The sequence below is a fragment of the Notamacropus eugenii genome, chromosome 1 (assembly GCF_028372415.1).
Source record: "Notamacropus eugenii isolate mMacEug1 chromosome 1, mMacEug1.pri_v2, whole genome shotgun sequence".
NCBI lineage: Eukaryota > Metazoa > Chordata > Mammalia > Diprotodontia > Macropodidae > Notamacropus > Notamacropus eugenii.
Window position 1 is genome coordinate 142,213,875 of NC_092872.1, and position 12,912 is coordinate 142,226,786.

General features: G+C 37.5%; 1 protein-coding gene across 2 annotated transcripts in view; it reads right to left on the minus strand.

Annotated features, from left to right (window-relative positions):
* The window catches only part of UNC13C (unc-13 homolog C), a 769,865-nt gene that overhangs the window by 63,799 nt on the left and 693,154 nt on the right, over nucleotides 1-12,912 (minus strand). For both annotated transcript variants that reach the window (XM_072616138.1, XM_072616137.1), the window contains 2 exons: nucleotides 11,104-11,160; nucleotides 3,027-3,107 (listed from right to left, as the gene is read on the minus strand). In XM_072616138.1, coding sequence (XP_072472239.1) covers nucleotides 3,027-3,107; nucleotides 11,104-11,160 — 138 coding nt within the window. The remainder of the gene's footprint in view (nucleotides 1-3,026; nucleotides 3,108-11,103; nucleotides 11,161-12,912) is intronic.

Consider the following 12,912-nt stretch of genomic DNA (forward strand, 5'->3'; position numbering starts at 1 on the left):
AGACTATTTCTATTAGCTGGCAAATGGCCCGTAGGAACAGTGCTTTGCTAATGTGCTCATAAATCCTGCACAATAGATGCCTTCACCAGGTAACAACAGACAAACTGGTTCACTGCAAAAATAGAGGGAAAAGAATAAAAATCCAATTTTCAAATAGAAGACTTTCCCCAAAGTGTGCTTGTATATGTATATATGCAAATAGGAATATATATGTATATATGTGTATGTGTGTGTGTATATACACATATATTATTGAAAGGAGGCAGCCTTAGAGTCAAAAAGACTTGAGTTCAAGTCTTGCTTTGGACACATACTGGTTGGGTGATCCTGTACAAATAACTTAGCTTTTTAAGGCATTAGGCAGCTCTCTAAGACAGGGGTTCTATCCTGGGGTCTGTGAACTTAAAAAAAAATAATAACTGTAAACTGCATTTCAATATAATCAGGGTTTTTGGGGGGTAACCTCATGTTTTTTATTTTATTTCACACATTTGAAACATTCTTCTGAGGAGTCCTGACAAATAGACTTCAACAGCCTGGCAAATGAGGGGTAGTCCAAAAATTGTAGCTCTAAATTGCAGAACAGGTGCTTATCCCCGTTAGCAGAGGATATTCCTTCTCTAGAGTTCCCTATAACAATGGAATTATGAATCTGGCCTGCCTTTTGACTACACACATATACATACATGAGTAAACTTTCTTGTTTACTTTTTAATTAAAATTTTATATTTATTTAAATTAATTTTTCCCTCAATTCTTCTCTCAGGGGAAAGTAAAAGGTAAAATCACAAGAAAACAAGTTGATACCTGAGATCTACTTTAAAAAAATCTTCCTTCACCAAGTTCTATTCTGTTGTCTTATCTTGGCATGATGGCCGAAGTCTCTCGAAGGGTATGTCAATTGAGTGTAAGCTCTGCTGGCTTCCACTATGATGGAAAAGATTTGAAGTTGTAGCAACAGACTTCACTTACTATTTGCAGACCAATGTTGCTAAGTATGCAGAAACTTAACAGCAATTGGCCAGACATTAGTGACAAAATCTTTGGCTAGGGCAATGTACAAAGTAGTATTTAAAGGCCTTCTGTCTAGTGCGGTTCCCTTCTGTCTCCACAGAGGCAACAACAGAATGGAAGAAAAGGACGGGCAGAAGGTGCTCAGAAAATTCTTCAAATATCTACAAACTTTTTCTAGCCTTAATTCTCATCAGTAAAGATGTGAGAACTTTGTTCAACCAGCAATGACTGGCAGGTCATCTGAAGGGCTGTTTCCAGTATACTGTGTATACCCTTTGTGGAGGCTTATCAAAAAATCAGGGAGAAGAGTCCTAAAGGATGAAAAAGGATAGATGGGCTACAATTTGCAGCCACAGCTACAATATAGATGAGTTTGCAGATCCATTGATACTTTGAAGTTAGAAAAAACATTTTCCATGAAAACCTACTCCTCTTTCTAAGGCCTCTACTAATATTCAGTAAAAGCACTATCATCCTTCGAGTCTCCCAGGCTCACATCTTAAGTGTCACCCTTGACTCTTCACTCTCCCCCTCCCTCTCATATCCAATCTTTTGCCAAGGTCTGTTGATTTTTGCTTCCATAACATCTTTCACATATGTCCCCTTCTTGCTTCTGACACTGTCATCGGTCTGGTGACAGCCCTCACCACCTCACACTCAGACTATTGCAATACTCTGCCTACCATAAGTCTCTCCCCACTCTAGTCCATTCTCCATTCAGCTGCGAAAGTGATCTTCTTAAAGCATAGGACTGACCATATCACCTTGCTACTCAATAAACTTCATTGACTCACCTCCAGCATTGATATAAAATCCTCTTTTAGGACATCAAAGCTCATTGTAACCTCTTTCTGTCCCCCCAGCCCTTCTCCTCTGCCTCCGTCTCCACTTTCTAATGTTTAACACCTTCCATTTCCCTCCCCATGTACTCTGTGATGTAGTAACTTGACCTCCTTTCTGTTCTTCATATAATGTTCCATCACCTAGCTCTGCATCTTCTCTGGCTCTCCCAGATCGTTAGAATTCTGTCCCTCTTCATCTTGCTTTCTGGTTTCTGTGGCTTCCTTCAAGTCCCAATTAAGATCTGCCTTCTACAGAAAGCCTTTCCTGTTCCTCTTTAATGCTAGTGTCTTCCCTTTTTTGATTAGCTCCAACTTGTTCTACATTCAACTTGTTTGTAGGTAATCTTCCATATTAGACTGGGAGCTCTTCAAGAACAGACGCTACCTTTTGCCTTTCTTTTTGCCACCAGCACTGAACACAGCTCCTGCTACACAGTTATTATTGTTCAGTCATGTCTGACTCTTTGTAATCCAACTTGGGGTTTTCTTGGCAGAGAGAGTGGAACGGGTTGCCATTTTCTTCTCCAGCTCATTTTACAGATGAAGAACTGAAGCAAGCAGGGTTAAGTGACTTGCCCAGGGTCACACAGCTAGTAAGCATCTGAGGTCAGATCTGAATTCAGGAAGATGAGTTTTCTGACTTCAGGTATGGCATTCTATCCACTACACCACCTAGCCATGGGCACTTAAATGTTTATTGATTGACATCAGTGTATCAGTTTTATTCAGTCTCTTTACTAGGCACAATGAGAAAGGATATTTATGATTCAATACATTCAATTACATTCGATATATTTATTGTACTTAGGAGGGCAGGAGAAAGGATTGATAATTTGGGGAAGATTTCCATCATTCAAGGATGAAAACGAAAGGTTAACCAAACTATTCAATTAGCCAGAACATTTATTGCTTTGAATATTTTGGTCATGTATATGTTATTATTCTTAACATGTAGGCTTCACCCATATTTCATGCAGTGACATGAAGGCTGAAGGACCAAGGATGATAGGGAATGTGCAGAGAGGATTAGAAGAGAGTACTTCTAAGGAAATTATACTATGTAAATTCAATTATCTTCCTACAATGTAGCTACAGACATAGTATGTGTGTGTGTGTGTGTGTGTGTGTGTGTGTGTGTGTGTGTGTGTGTGTAGAAATAGAAAACTGTACCTTGATTGTGGCCAAGACTACTTCCATGACAGCACACTGTCTTACAGTCAGTCCCTTGGCTTCCTCTCGAATCATGTGATCCTGAAAAACAGGTTAATATTTTGCATTTCATTCATCTGGAAAATATTTTCCCTTCTCTTCATGCATATAGCCACAACACTAGTGGCTGTCATTGACTCTGATCGGACCTGTTGCAATAACCTTTTAACCTTTCTGTCTCCACAAGTCTCTCACACCCTCTACCAGTCATTTGCCAAGATCATTTTTCTAACATGTAGATCTGACCACATTACCCCCTTCTTCAGTGAGCTTCAGTAGTAACTCTATTTCTCTTCCAGGATCTCTGTTTAGTGTTTAAAGCTTTTCAGAAGTCAGCCCCTTTTTATATTTCTGATTATTTTTATATCGTTTTCTCCTCCATATATTCTGCTAGCCAGCTACACCAGGCTATTTACGATTCCTATCATTTGCCACTCTATCTACTGTCTCCATACCTTGTTACTAGTCATTTCCCATCCTGGAATGCTCTGCCCCTTGGCCTCCACCTCTTGGCTTCTCTGGCTTCCTGAACAACTCCGTTCCAAGCCCACTTTCTTCAGGAGTCCTGTCTTGGACTCCCCAGGTATGAGAGCCTTCCCCTCTTGGATTACCTTTTACCTGCTTTGTATGTATCTTGTGTGTTATTTACGAGTTCAGTCATTCACTTAAATTCCTGACTGTCATGCATACTTGCAACGATTTCTACAGAATTTAGCATGGTGCAGGACACATAATACATGTTTAGTAAGTGATTGATTTAGCAACTTTATTTTAAGGAAGGAATCTTGGTCATTGTGCAATTTATCCTCATGGGTCCTTAGTTTCCTCATCCATAAAATGGGGGTAATAACATCAGTGCTTCTTGCCTAGGCACTAGGTGGCTGTAAGGATCAAATATACAGGTATTCTGGAAATTGTAAACATAATCAAGGACCTCTATTTTCATCTTCATGACAACTCCAATGAAAATGATCCAAAAACTAATATAACTTAAAGTATTAGACCTTTTTGCCTGAAGTTCAGAGAGTGATTTGCCTATGTTTAAATAGCCATCAAATATAAGGTGTGGGATTTGAACACAGGTCTTCTTGCTTTTAAGGCAAACTACTCGATTTATTTTTCTACGTCACATCTATAACACATATAATATAATATACATGTAATATATGTATATTCTATATAATATATAATATATTACACTTTATCCATGTGGGCAAGTACTGATTGCAGAAAATATTTCATTATATACTAATTTTTGGATACTATTTGCATAAAGTCGATTATTCTTTTTGAATAGAAAATAATTTGAAGGTACAGATTTAGTTTTACAAAGCAGCACTTTTAAATACATGGCTTCATTTGTATTTGTCATTTTACTGTAAAAATAAAAGACTGAAAAACTTATCTTAAAAGTTCCTTTGGCTAATCTGGGGATAAATATATTGTCATATCAGTGAAACTGAGGTGTAATATCATAGGATTTTAGACCTAGAAGGAACCTAGAAATCTGCTTTTTACAGATGGGTTAGCTGATACTTGGAGAGCACAGTAACTATTATACAGCATTACTTCATAATTATGTGTTGACTGACTGACTGACTGACTGACTGACCTCTCTGAGGAATAGTCTTCCCCAGATCAGCTCCCAGCTCTTCTTTAGAACCTTTCTTGAACCACTTTTCTGTAAAATGCCTCTCTATTCTCAAATTCCCTGCCGTGCTTGATTTAGATTTCTCTTATGGCTTGTATTATGTGAGTATGCATGTATAGGCTGTGTGCCTACGTATATTTGTCTCATCATACTAGATTCATTTAGCCAATCAGCACACATTTACTAAGTCCCTGTTATATTCCAGGCACTGTAGTTTGTGTTAAGGACACAAAAAATGAGACAAATGGCCACCAACAGTAGCTATTCTCCAAGAGCTTGCATTCTGTTGAGGGAGACATGCACGTATATAAATATATGCAAAATAACTATTTACAGAATATAAAAACAAAGGACTTTGGTAGGGTTGCTGTTAGAGGGATCAGGAAAGGTTGAAGAAAGGGGTGCTTGCGTGGCAACGTGCCAAGAGAGGGATTCCATTGGGCAGAAGGGAATTGTCAGCTTTGTGTAAGCTTTGTGTCTTGTTCAATTTCCTGTGTCCTCAGTGGCTAACATAATACCTTTTATGTATTGGAAACTTCATAAATGTTTGTGGAATTGAGCAGATCTAACAGTAAGACAACAGTTCCTGCAACTTAGAATGAATGACCTATGTTAGGTGTTTCATTGAATTTTCTCCCCCAAAGAAATGGGAGCAGGGAGCAAGTTACAGCTACAGCTACATGGTAATTGGAAATTGTGCTATGAAGCAAATTCATCATGTGGTACTATTCTTTAAAAAACAAACTGCTATTATTGTTATTATTAGGCAGTACAATTCTTGCAAATAATCTATTTGACATAATGCTATTTTAAAAAAATAAACAAAATAAAACAAAAAAAGAAAACCAGAAGAGCAAATAAATTGTGACTCTAAGAGGCTCAGATTGTTAAGCAGAAACACTAGTTGTTCAGTTGTTTCAATTATGTCTGACTTTTTGTGACCTCATTTGGAGTTTACTTGGCAAAAATGCAAGAGTGGTTTGCCATTTCCTTCTTTAGGTCATCTTACAGATGAGGAAACTGAGACAAACAGGGTTATGTGACTTGCCCAGGGTCACACAACTTGTAAGTGTCTGAAACCAGATTTGAACTCATGAAGAAGAGTCTTCCTGACTTCAGGCCCAGCACTCTACGCACTACACTACTTAGCTGCCCTTAAAGAACTAGACATGGAAATTAATGGATCTGAATTCAAATCCTATATCTACTACTTACTAACTTTGGATTTGATTGTGGGACATGGGAGGCACTGGCACAGGATCGCTCAGCATGGCATGCTCACATCAGAAAAGGTGCTGTGCTCTCTGAGCAAAGCAGAATTGAAACAGCACAAAGGAAATATAGGATGTGCAAATTTGGAGTAACCACCCCCATTGTTCACATGGACTATCTGTGGTACAGCATCCCAAACCCATGTTGGTCTGATCAGACACAATCGTACACATTGAAACTTTACTTTATCACGATGATGTCATTTTGGTCCCCTCCAAGAAGGACAACAACCCACCAACAGACCTAGGAACTTCCCTAGTTAGAAGTTCAATGTCTTCATTTAGATAATGAGCAGATTAGACTATAACCCTAAAATCCTCTTCAGCTTTAAATCCTATTATCTTAGTTCCACCCATAATTCCGTCATGCTTGAAAGGTTTGATTCCAAATATATATGATGAATTTCCCTAGACATAGTAGTTATGACTTCTATGCCTTCACTCCAATTAAATATGGCCATACCAACATGGCATCATATTTTTTCACAACTGACATTTTGGGGGTCTGTCAAAGATATAGCTGAGTCAGTAGGCTTTTAATGACAACACATTTTTAAGGAAGAGGAAAATATTCATGCATGCCAGAAGATGCTGTGGATTTGCATTTGTTTAGCATGAATAAGACTCCCTTAGAAATTGTTGTGATAGCATCATTATTAAAAATTCAGCTAAATTCAAATAAGAAAATGAAAATGAAAAAAACCAAACTAGTGAGTAGTACCTTTTACCCAGTCCTTGGAGAACAGCAAGAAATTAGAGTTTACAAATTAGTCAAGGGCATGGACTCTGCACTTTTTATGTCCATATTTCCTCAAAGCCTCTTACAGTGATTTGCACATGATTTGAATTCTCTTCTAGAGATCCATTTTTTAGATCCCAAAGAAAATACCCTGGCCAGAGAACAGAGACATGAAGGAAGCTTTTCAGAAACCAGTAAAGGGTCCTTTAAATCCATAGAAACTGTCCAGATGAGGTCAGGCTGAATTGGAAAGTGTGCTTTATTTAAAAAGGTAGAAGTCCTTCTGCTGTTAAACTGCTTCCCTGGATAGAGAGGGATAAAAAGTAATAAATAAGATCCCTCAGGGACTGGTACTAGGACTGGTTATATTTCCCATCTTCATAAATGACATGAAAGGGAATATACACTGAAACATCTCAGTTTCCTGTTGATGATGCACTCTTCAGTTGCAGTAGAGAGACAAATTGGTAGATAAATGGCTGTATAGGTCAAATCAACAAGCATTCCAGTGCCTACTGTGCACTCGGCACTGTACTAAATACTAGGGACACAAAGAAGTTTTAAAAAAGTCCTTTCTTTCAAGGAGTTCACTATCTAATGACAACATTACAAGAAGAGGATGAGTGAGTGGGCCAAATGAATTTTAACAAAAGCTCCAAGTACAATGTAATGCATTTAGGAATAGCTACTGTGTGTGTGTGTGTGAGAGTGTGTGTGTGTGTGTGTGTGTGTGTGTGTGTGTGTGTGTGCGCGCGCACGTGCTGGGAATCACAGTAGTTTATTTCCTGAGGAGAGCAGTCCAATGTGCTGCTGTCATTATTTTTTTTAAAGCTAAAAGGTTGGTATAATTGGGTGTGGCAGGGATGATCAAGGGAATTCCTGCTTTGTTCACCTGTGCAATGTCCCATAGACTAAGCCATGCTCTCTAACTCCTTATTTAGAGACATCCACATTGCTAGAACGCTAGAGTAAACTCCTGATTGTTCCCTAATGACTAGGTCTGTGCTGCAGATGATTGGCTAATAAGTCAGAGGGTATACTCTCATTGCTTGAAACTAATTAGGAGTCCCCTGTGTCATCCTAACAAGATGCATCTTCCTCAAGGAGGAGTCAAGACACATGCCCAGCTCTGTGGGAGGTACCCCAGTTTAGCAAATCAAAGACTCTCCATTCACCTGTTAAATATGAATTCAAATAAGATTTATGAACTAAGCATACTCAGTACTTACAAAAAGGCTGTGTGTTTATGTGTATGGGGGGTGGGGGTATGAGACATATTGTACAGCTTGTTATAGTGAAGAGACAGTTCATATATTCATAGAATTTACATTTGGAAGGAACCTCAGAGATCATCTAGTCTAAATCTTTTGCTTTAGAAATGAGGAAAACAAGACCCATCGTGATAAAGTGAGCTGCTCAAGTTCACATGGGTGTAACAGTATCTGAAATTCAGATCTTCTTTGACCTTTCAACCACAACACTAGTTTCTAGTTCCAGCTTTGCTATTAACTATCTGTGATTTTTAGGGTAGAGCTCTTTGATCTCTATATCTGAAAATGAAGTGGTTGGGTTGGATGATGGCTAGCTATTTCCAGCTCCAACATTCTGTAATTCTATAATTCTGACAATGATGGTTCCCCAAGTGGTGAGTGCCAAAACCATAGGATCAGAATGAGGAAGTTCTGAAACTGAGAATCAGAAATTCCAGGGAAGCAATGGAGAAATATGGATGAAAACTACAAATGCCAACTTGGTAATGGCAGTTTTGCACATATTCTCTAGCTATTTTCAAAAAAAGAATACTACACAATTTAAAACGTCTAATTATCTTCACTGATTCCAAAGTAACAAGATGTCTAACACCTTACTGGTGACCACCTCATGTCCTAAAGCAGTAATGGCCTTGTAGAGACATATGTTTCTTGTCCTATGATACACATTAACACAGTTGAAGAAAAGGGGGGCTTACTTCAAGAACCAGCAATTCATCATTTCTCCCACAGAGACAACATCTTCCCCAACCCACTCCCTGGGGGAAAAAAAAAGTCTTGCTGCTTTTAAAAAAACCTGGCTCTCACTTCTCGAACACTTTCTCCCTCTCCTTTTTAATAAAACAGTAGTTGAGGAAAATGAATCAACTCACTGGGCAAGTCTGATAATGTATGCCTTATTTTTCTGATCCATCACCTCTCGGGTGATACGAGGGAGCATATTGCATTATTTTCTGCTGTATCTCAATATTCCCTGACATTCTTGTGGTTATTATGTTAATTATTATTCTTTTGCCTACTTTTCTCCCTACTCTGTTATCTTGCATCTACTCTGTATTTATTTTTTAAATATCTTCATATATTCGTATTGTATCCCACCCTTGAGGAAATGGACTATTTAACTTCTATCTTTATATTTACGCATCTAGCATGATACCTGCACTATAAAAAGCACTAAATATTTGTTGACTGATTGACTTCTTCACTTGGCTTCAGTTTACGCAAGGCTAGGAACAACTGAAAAAAGACTTTACTACCTGGCTCACAGTCTTCCCCTCCAGCCTGTTCCCTAGCGCAGTTCTGGGGGCTTCAGTATTCCTATTGACGATCCCTTTGGCAACCTGACTATATAGTACCTTATTTTTCTCATTTCCAAAACCCACCTCAACCCCACGTTAGCCACACACTGAAATGGCCCTGTTATGTGGTAGCTCTTATGTCTCATAATTACCCACTATCTATACCCTGAAATGTCACACTCTTAACTACAAACTCTCTCAATCTCTCCCTCATATCCAACCTATTATTTGTCTTTATTACAACCTCCAATCCCTTTATCCATCCCTATTTTTCCACTCTATCTCTGCCACTCTGGTTTTATTTGCCTCCTTATGATATCGTCATGTTTGCCAATTTAATGTTTCCCTAACTGCATCAGAATCTTGAGAATAATTGTTACTGTCTTCACCATTCCTAATCTGGGGATTCTCATCATTGGATCACAAAAGAAATCTCATTTTTCAGCTCCTAATTCAAAACTGCTGAGTGAGGATTACCTGAAAAAAAATCATGAAATCCAACTGTTTTCAATAATTAATTCATGATGAATAACCTCGATTTTGCCCCTGACAATCCTACTCTATATCTATCTTTATTTCCTCTATCCTACACTGTGATTCTATATTTTCTATATTTTTTTCTTTTGTCCATACCCCCTACACACCTACAGGAGATGACCTAACTACCCACTTGCCTGAGAAGACAAAGGGTCCCTGCTGCAAATGTCCTCAGCTCTGTCTATTCTTCATACCTTCTCAGCACCCACTAACACCCTCTTTTTCTTCTTTCTGAGCTGTCACATATGAGAAATCGCCTTGCTACTCATCAAGGTTAATTCACTATCTACTTCTCACTCTTCACCCTCTTTCCCCTCCAACCCATGCTGAATACCACTGCCAGAAAAATATACTAATGCCTTTTGCCATATATATTATACCATTTCTGAAGGTGGGAAAACCTTCCCCACTGCATCCCTTCAGATCAAAGGAAAACAATTTAGTAAGAATGACAGATCCCATGATTCATCTACTAATGTACACATCATTCAGCCTGAGTGATCCCCTGACTTTGACCTCAGGAAGGTGCGTTGCATTTTCTGTTCCCCAGGATCATTCATTTTTCTCAAAGTACAGATTTATTTTATTTTTATATTAATTTATTTTTAATCATTGTATATAGCATTCTTTCTTCTGTTTATTTCATTCTTAATAAGTTCATACAAATAAGAAATTATCTTTTTAATGCACATAGCTTTCTACTAAAGAACTTTAGTGACTGCCTATTGGCTACAGGGTAAAGTTCAAAATCTGACATTAAAAGTCTTCTGTAATTTAGTGTCACCTAAAATTCCTAGTTTTATCACAGAGTATTCCCCATTTGTACACTAGGTTTTCTAAAATGTCTCTATGCCTGGAATGTCCTTCTCTATCTTCACCTGTCAAATTTCTGTTCAATTTTAAAAACTTAACTCTTATGTCACTTTCTCTAAGAAGCTTGTCCTGGTTCCCACAGAGAGTGATTACTTCCTCTTCTGATTTCTTATAGCATCTGCGTTATAAATCTCAAATATAATTTTATTATACATTGTGACATAATTACCATATAACATAACATTGTATGCTGTATTTCTCTGTGATAGCATTTTATATCCCTCCCAGACTATAATGTTTTTGAGGGTAGTGTTGAGTCTTATCTAAATTTATATCCCTACCCCCACCTACCCTAGCACCTAATGCAAGGTTCTGCACACGAAGTTGTTTAATAATTTCTTTTTCTTCTAAGTGATAGTTGTTATAGGGATATTCAGATATTCATTTAATGTTCTTACCTTCAATTTAGATAGCTGTCCAAGATCCTTAGCTGCACTGAAAATTATTTGGGGTCCCTGAAAGTAAAAAGAGAAATGTTAAGAAACTGTTCTTTGTAACACAGCAAAAATGTGGTCAGTGATAGGAAAATAATTAGACTCTGTCTCAATTGTTAAAGATTCTAAACTTTATAGGGTTATATCAATGTGAATTATTAAGATGAAAGTGTCAGTGTGTTACAATGGAAAGACTTCTGATTGGCCAAGAACTGAGTTCAAATCTAGATTCTGGTAAATAGGAGTTTCATGAGAGAAATGTATGCCAATTATTTACTGGAAGAAAATTTACTCAGATTTTTTTTTTTCTAACAGGAAATAAAGGTAGGAGTATGCTGGTAAATGTTGAACCAAAAGAAAAAAGTGCATGTGGCTGCTTCTAAGTTTAATCTGAATGAACATTTTCTTCATCTCTTTCTTAAGTGACCAAGGGTCAGTAAATTATGGGCAGGCTAGATCCTTCCCATAGCCTATTTTAGGATTGAACTAAGAATCATGTTTATATTTTTAAAGAAAAACAAGCTGTGGCCCTTGGGATTTGCTGATCCCTGTCAAGACAATCAATGAAACAAGAAATTAAGTTTTGACTTCCAGATTTCTGATGTGTAAATGCTCACAATTAAAATGCAAAAATCATCTCCAATTGATTAGAGCCAGCTCCAGTACACGCCTGGATAAAGTCTCCATAGAACTCTCCAAAATTCATAATGGTCCAGATACAAAGACTGCTCAAAATTGCCTATTAATAATTTTAACCAAAAACTATCTCATAAAAGGTGTCACTGCCTGATGAAATGGGAAACTGAAGTGTTTTCACATTTATTTGTGACTTGGAAAATAACATTTACCAAATAATGTGGGGTGCTGATCCTGGGAATCGGCCAAGATCTGGGTTCAAATACTGCTTGTAACTTTTATTAGTCATATGACATGTGCGAACTCTTTTACCCTCTCCAAACTTCAGGTTCTTGATCTATAAAATGAGTGTAATAATACCTGCAATAAGAACCTCACAGAATTATTGTGAGGGTTAAATATAAGAATGCTTGTATGGCATTTTTGCAAATATTAAAACACTATGTGTTACTTTTTTCTTTTATTATTACCCTTATAATTTAAGTGCTAGGCATCGTATTGGATCTTAATACCTATCTACATGTTGCCAAACATATAAACTATCTTTTACCAAAAGAGTCTGATAATACTGGAATTTCCTGTTTTGCTTTTTCATTTCAAGAATGTTGGATTTCAAAGGATTTGTGGTCACTTGCTTAGCCCAGTAGCTATGACTAGAATTTCCTATAAGGGACAACTCTAGCTCCATCCCTGTCTCTTGTGCATCTTTGCTGGCAATAGTAAACTACTCCTTGTGAATATGCTTTTAAGTGAAAGTCTTATATTCCTCAAGCTTACCAAACAAGTCTACACTATTAACCACAGTGAAGATGTTTCAGGAAAATTTAATCATTCAGAAAAAGCCAAGGGCACAGGAAGGTGTAAAGAAAGTACACATATCTTAAAGCAAATCTCATTTCTTTTTAGAATTTCTACTCTTAGAGGGGAAGGAACTGGTGGCATATTTTTAAACCAAATTTGTGTCCCTGTTAGTGCTTAATAAATGATATCCAATATCTGAATAGCATTCTAAGGTTTGCAAAGCATTTTACATATCGTATCAATTTCAGCCTCACAAATATTCCATGAGATAGGTAGTACAGGTATGTTTATCACCTCCATTTCACAGATAAGGAAACTGAGATAGAGGTGACATAA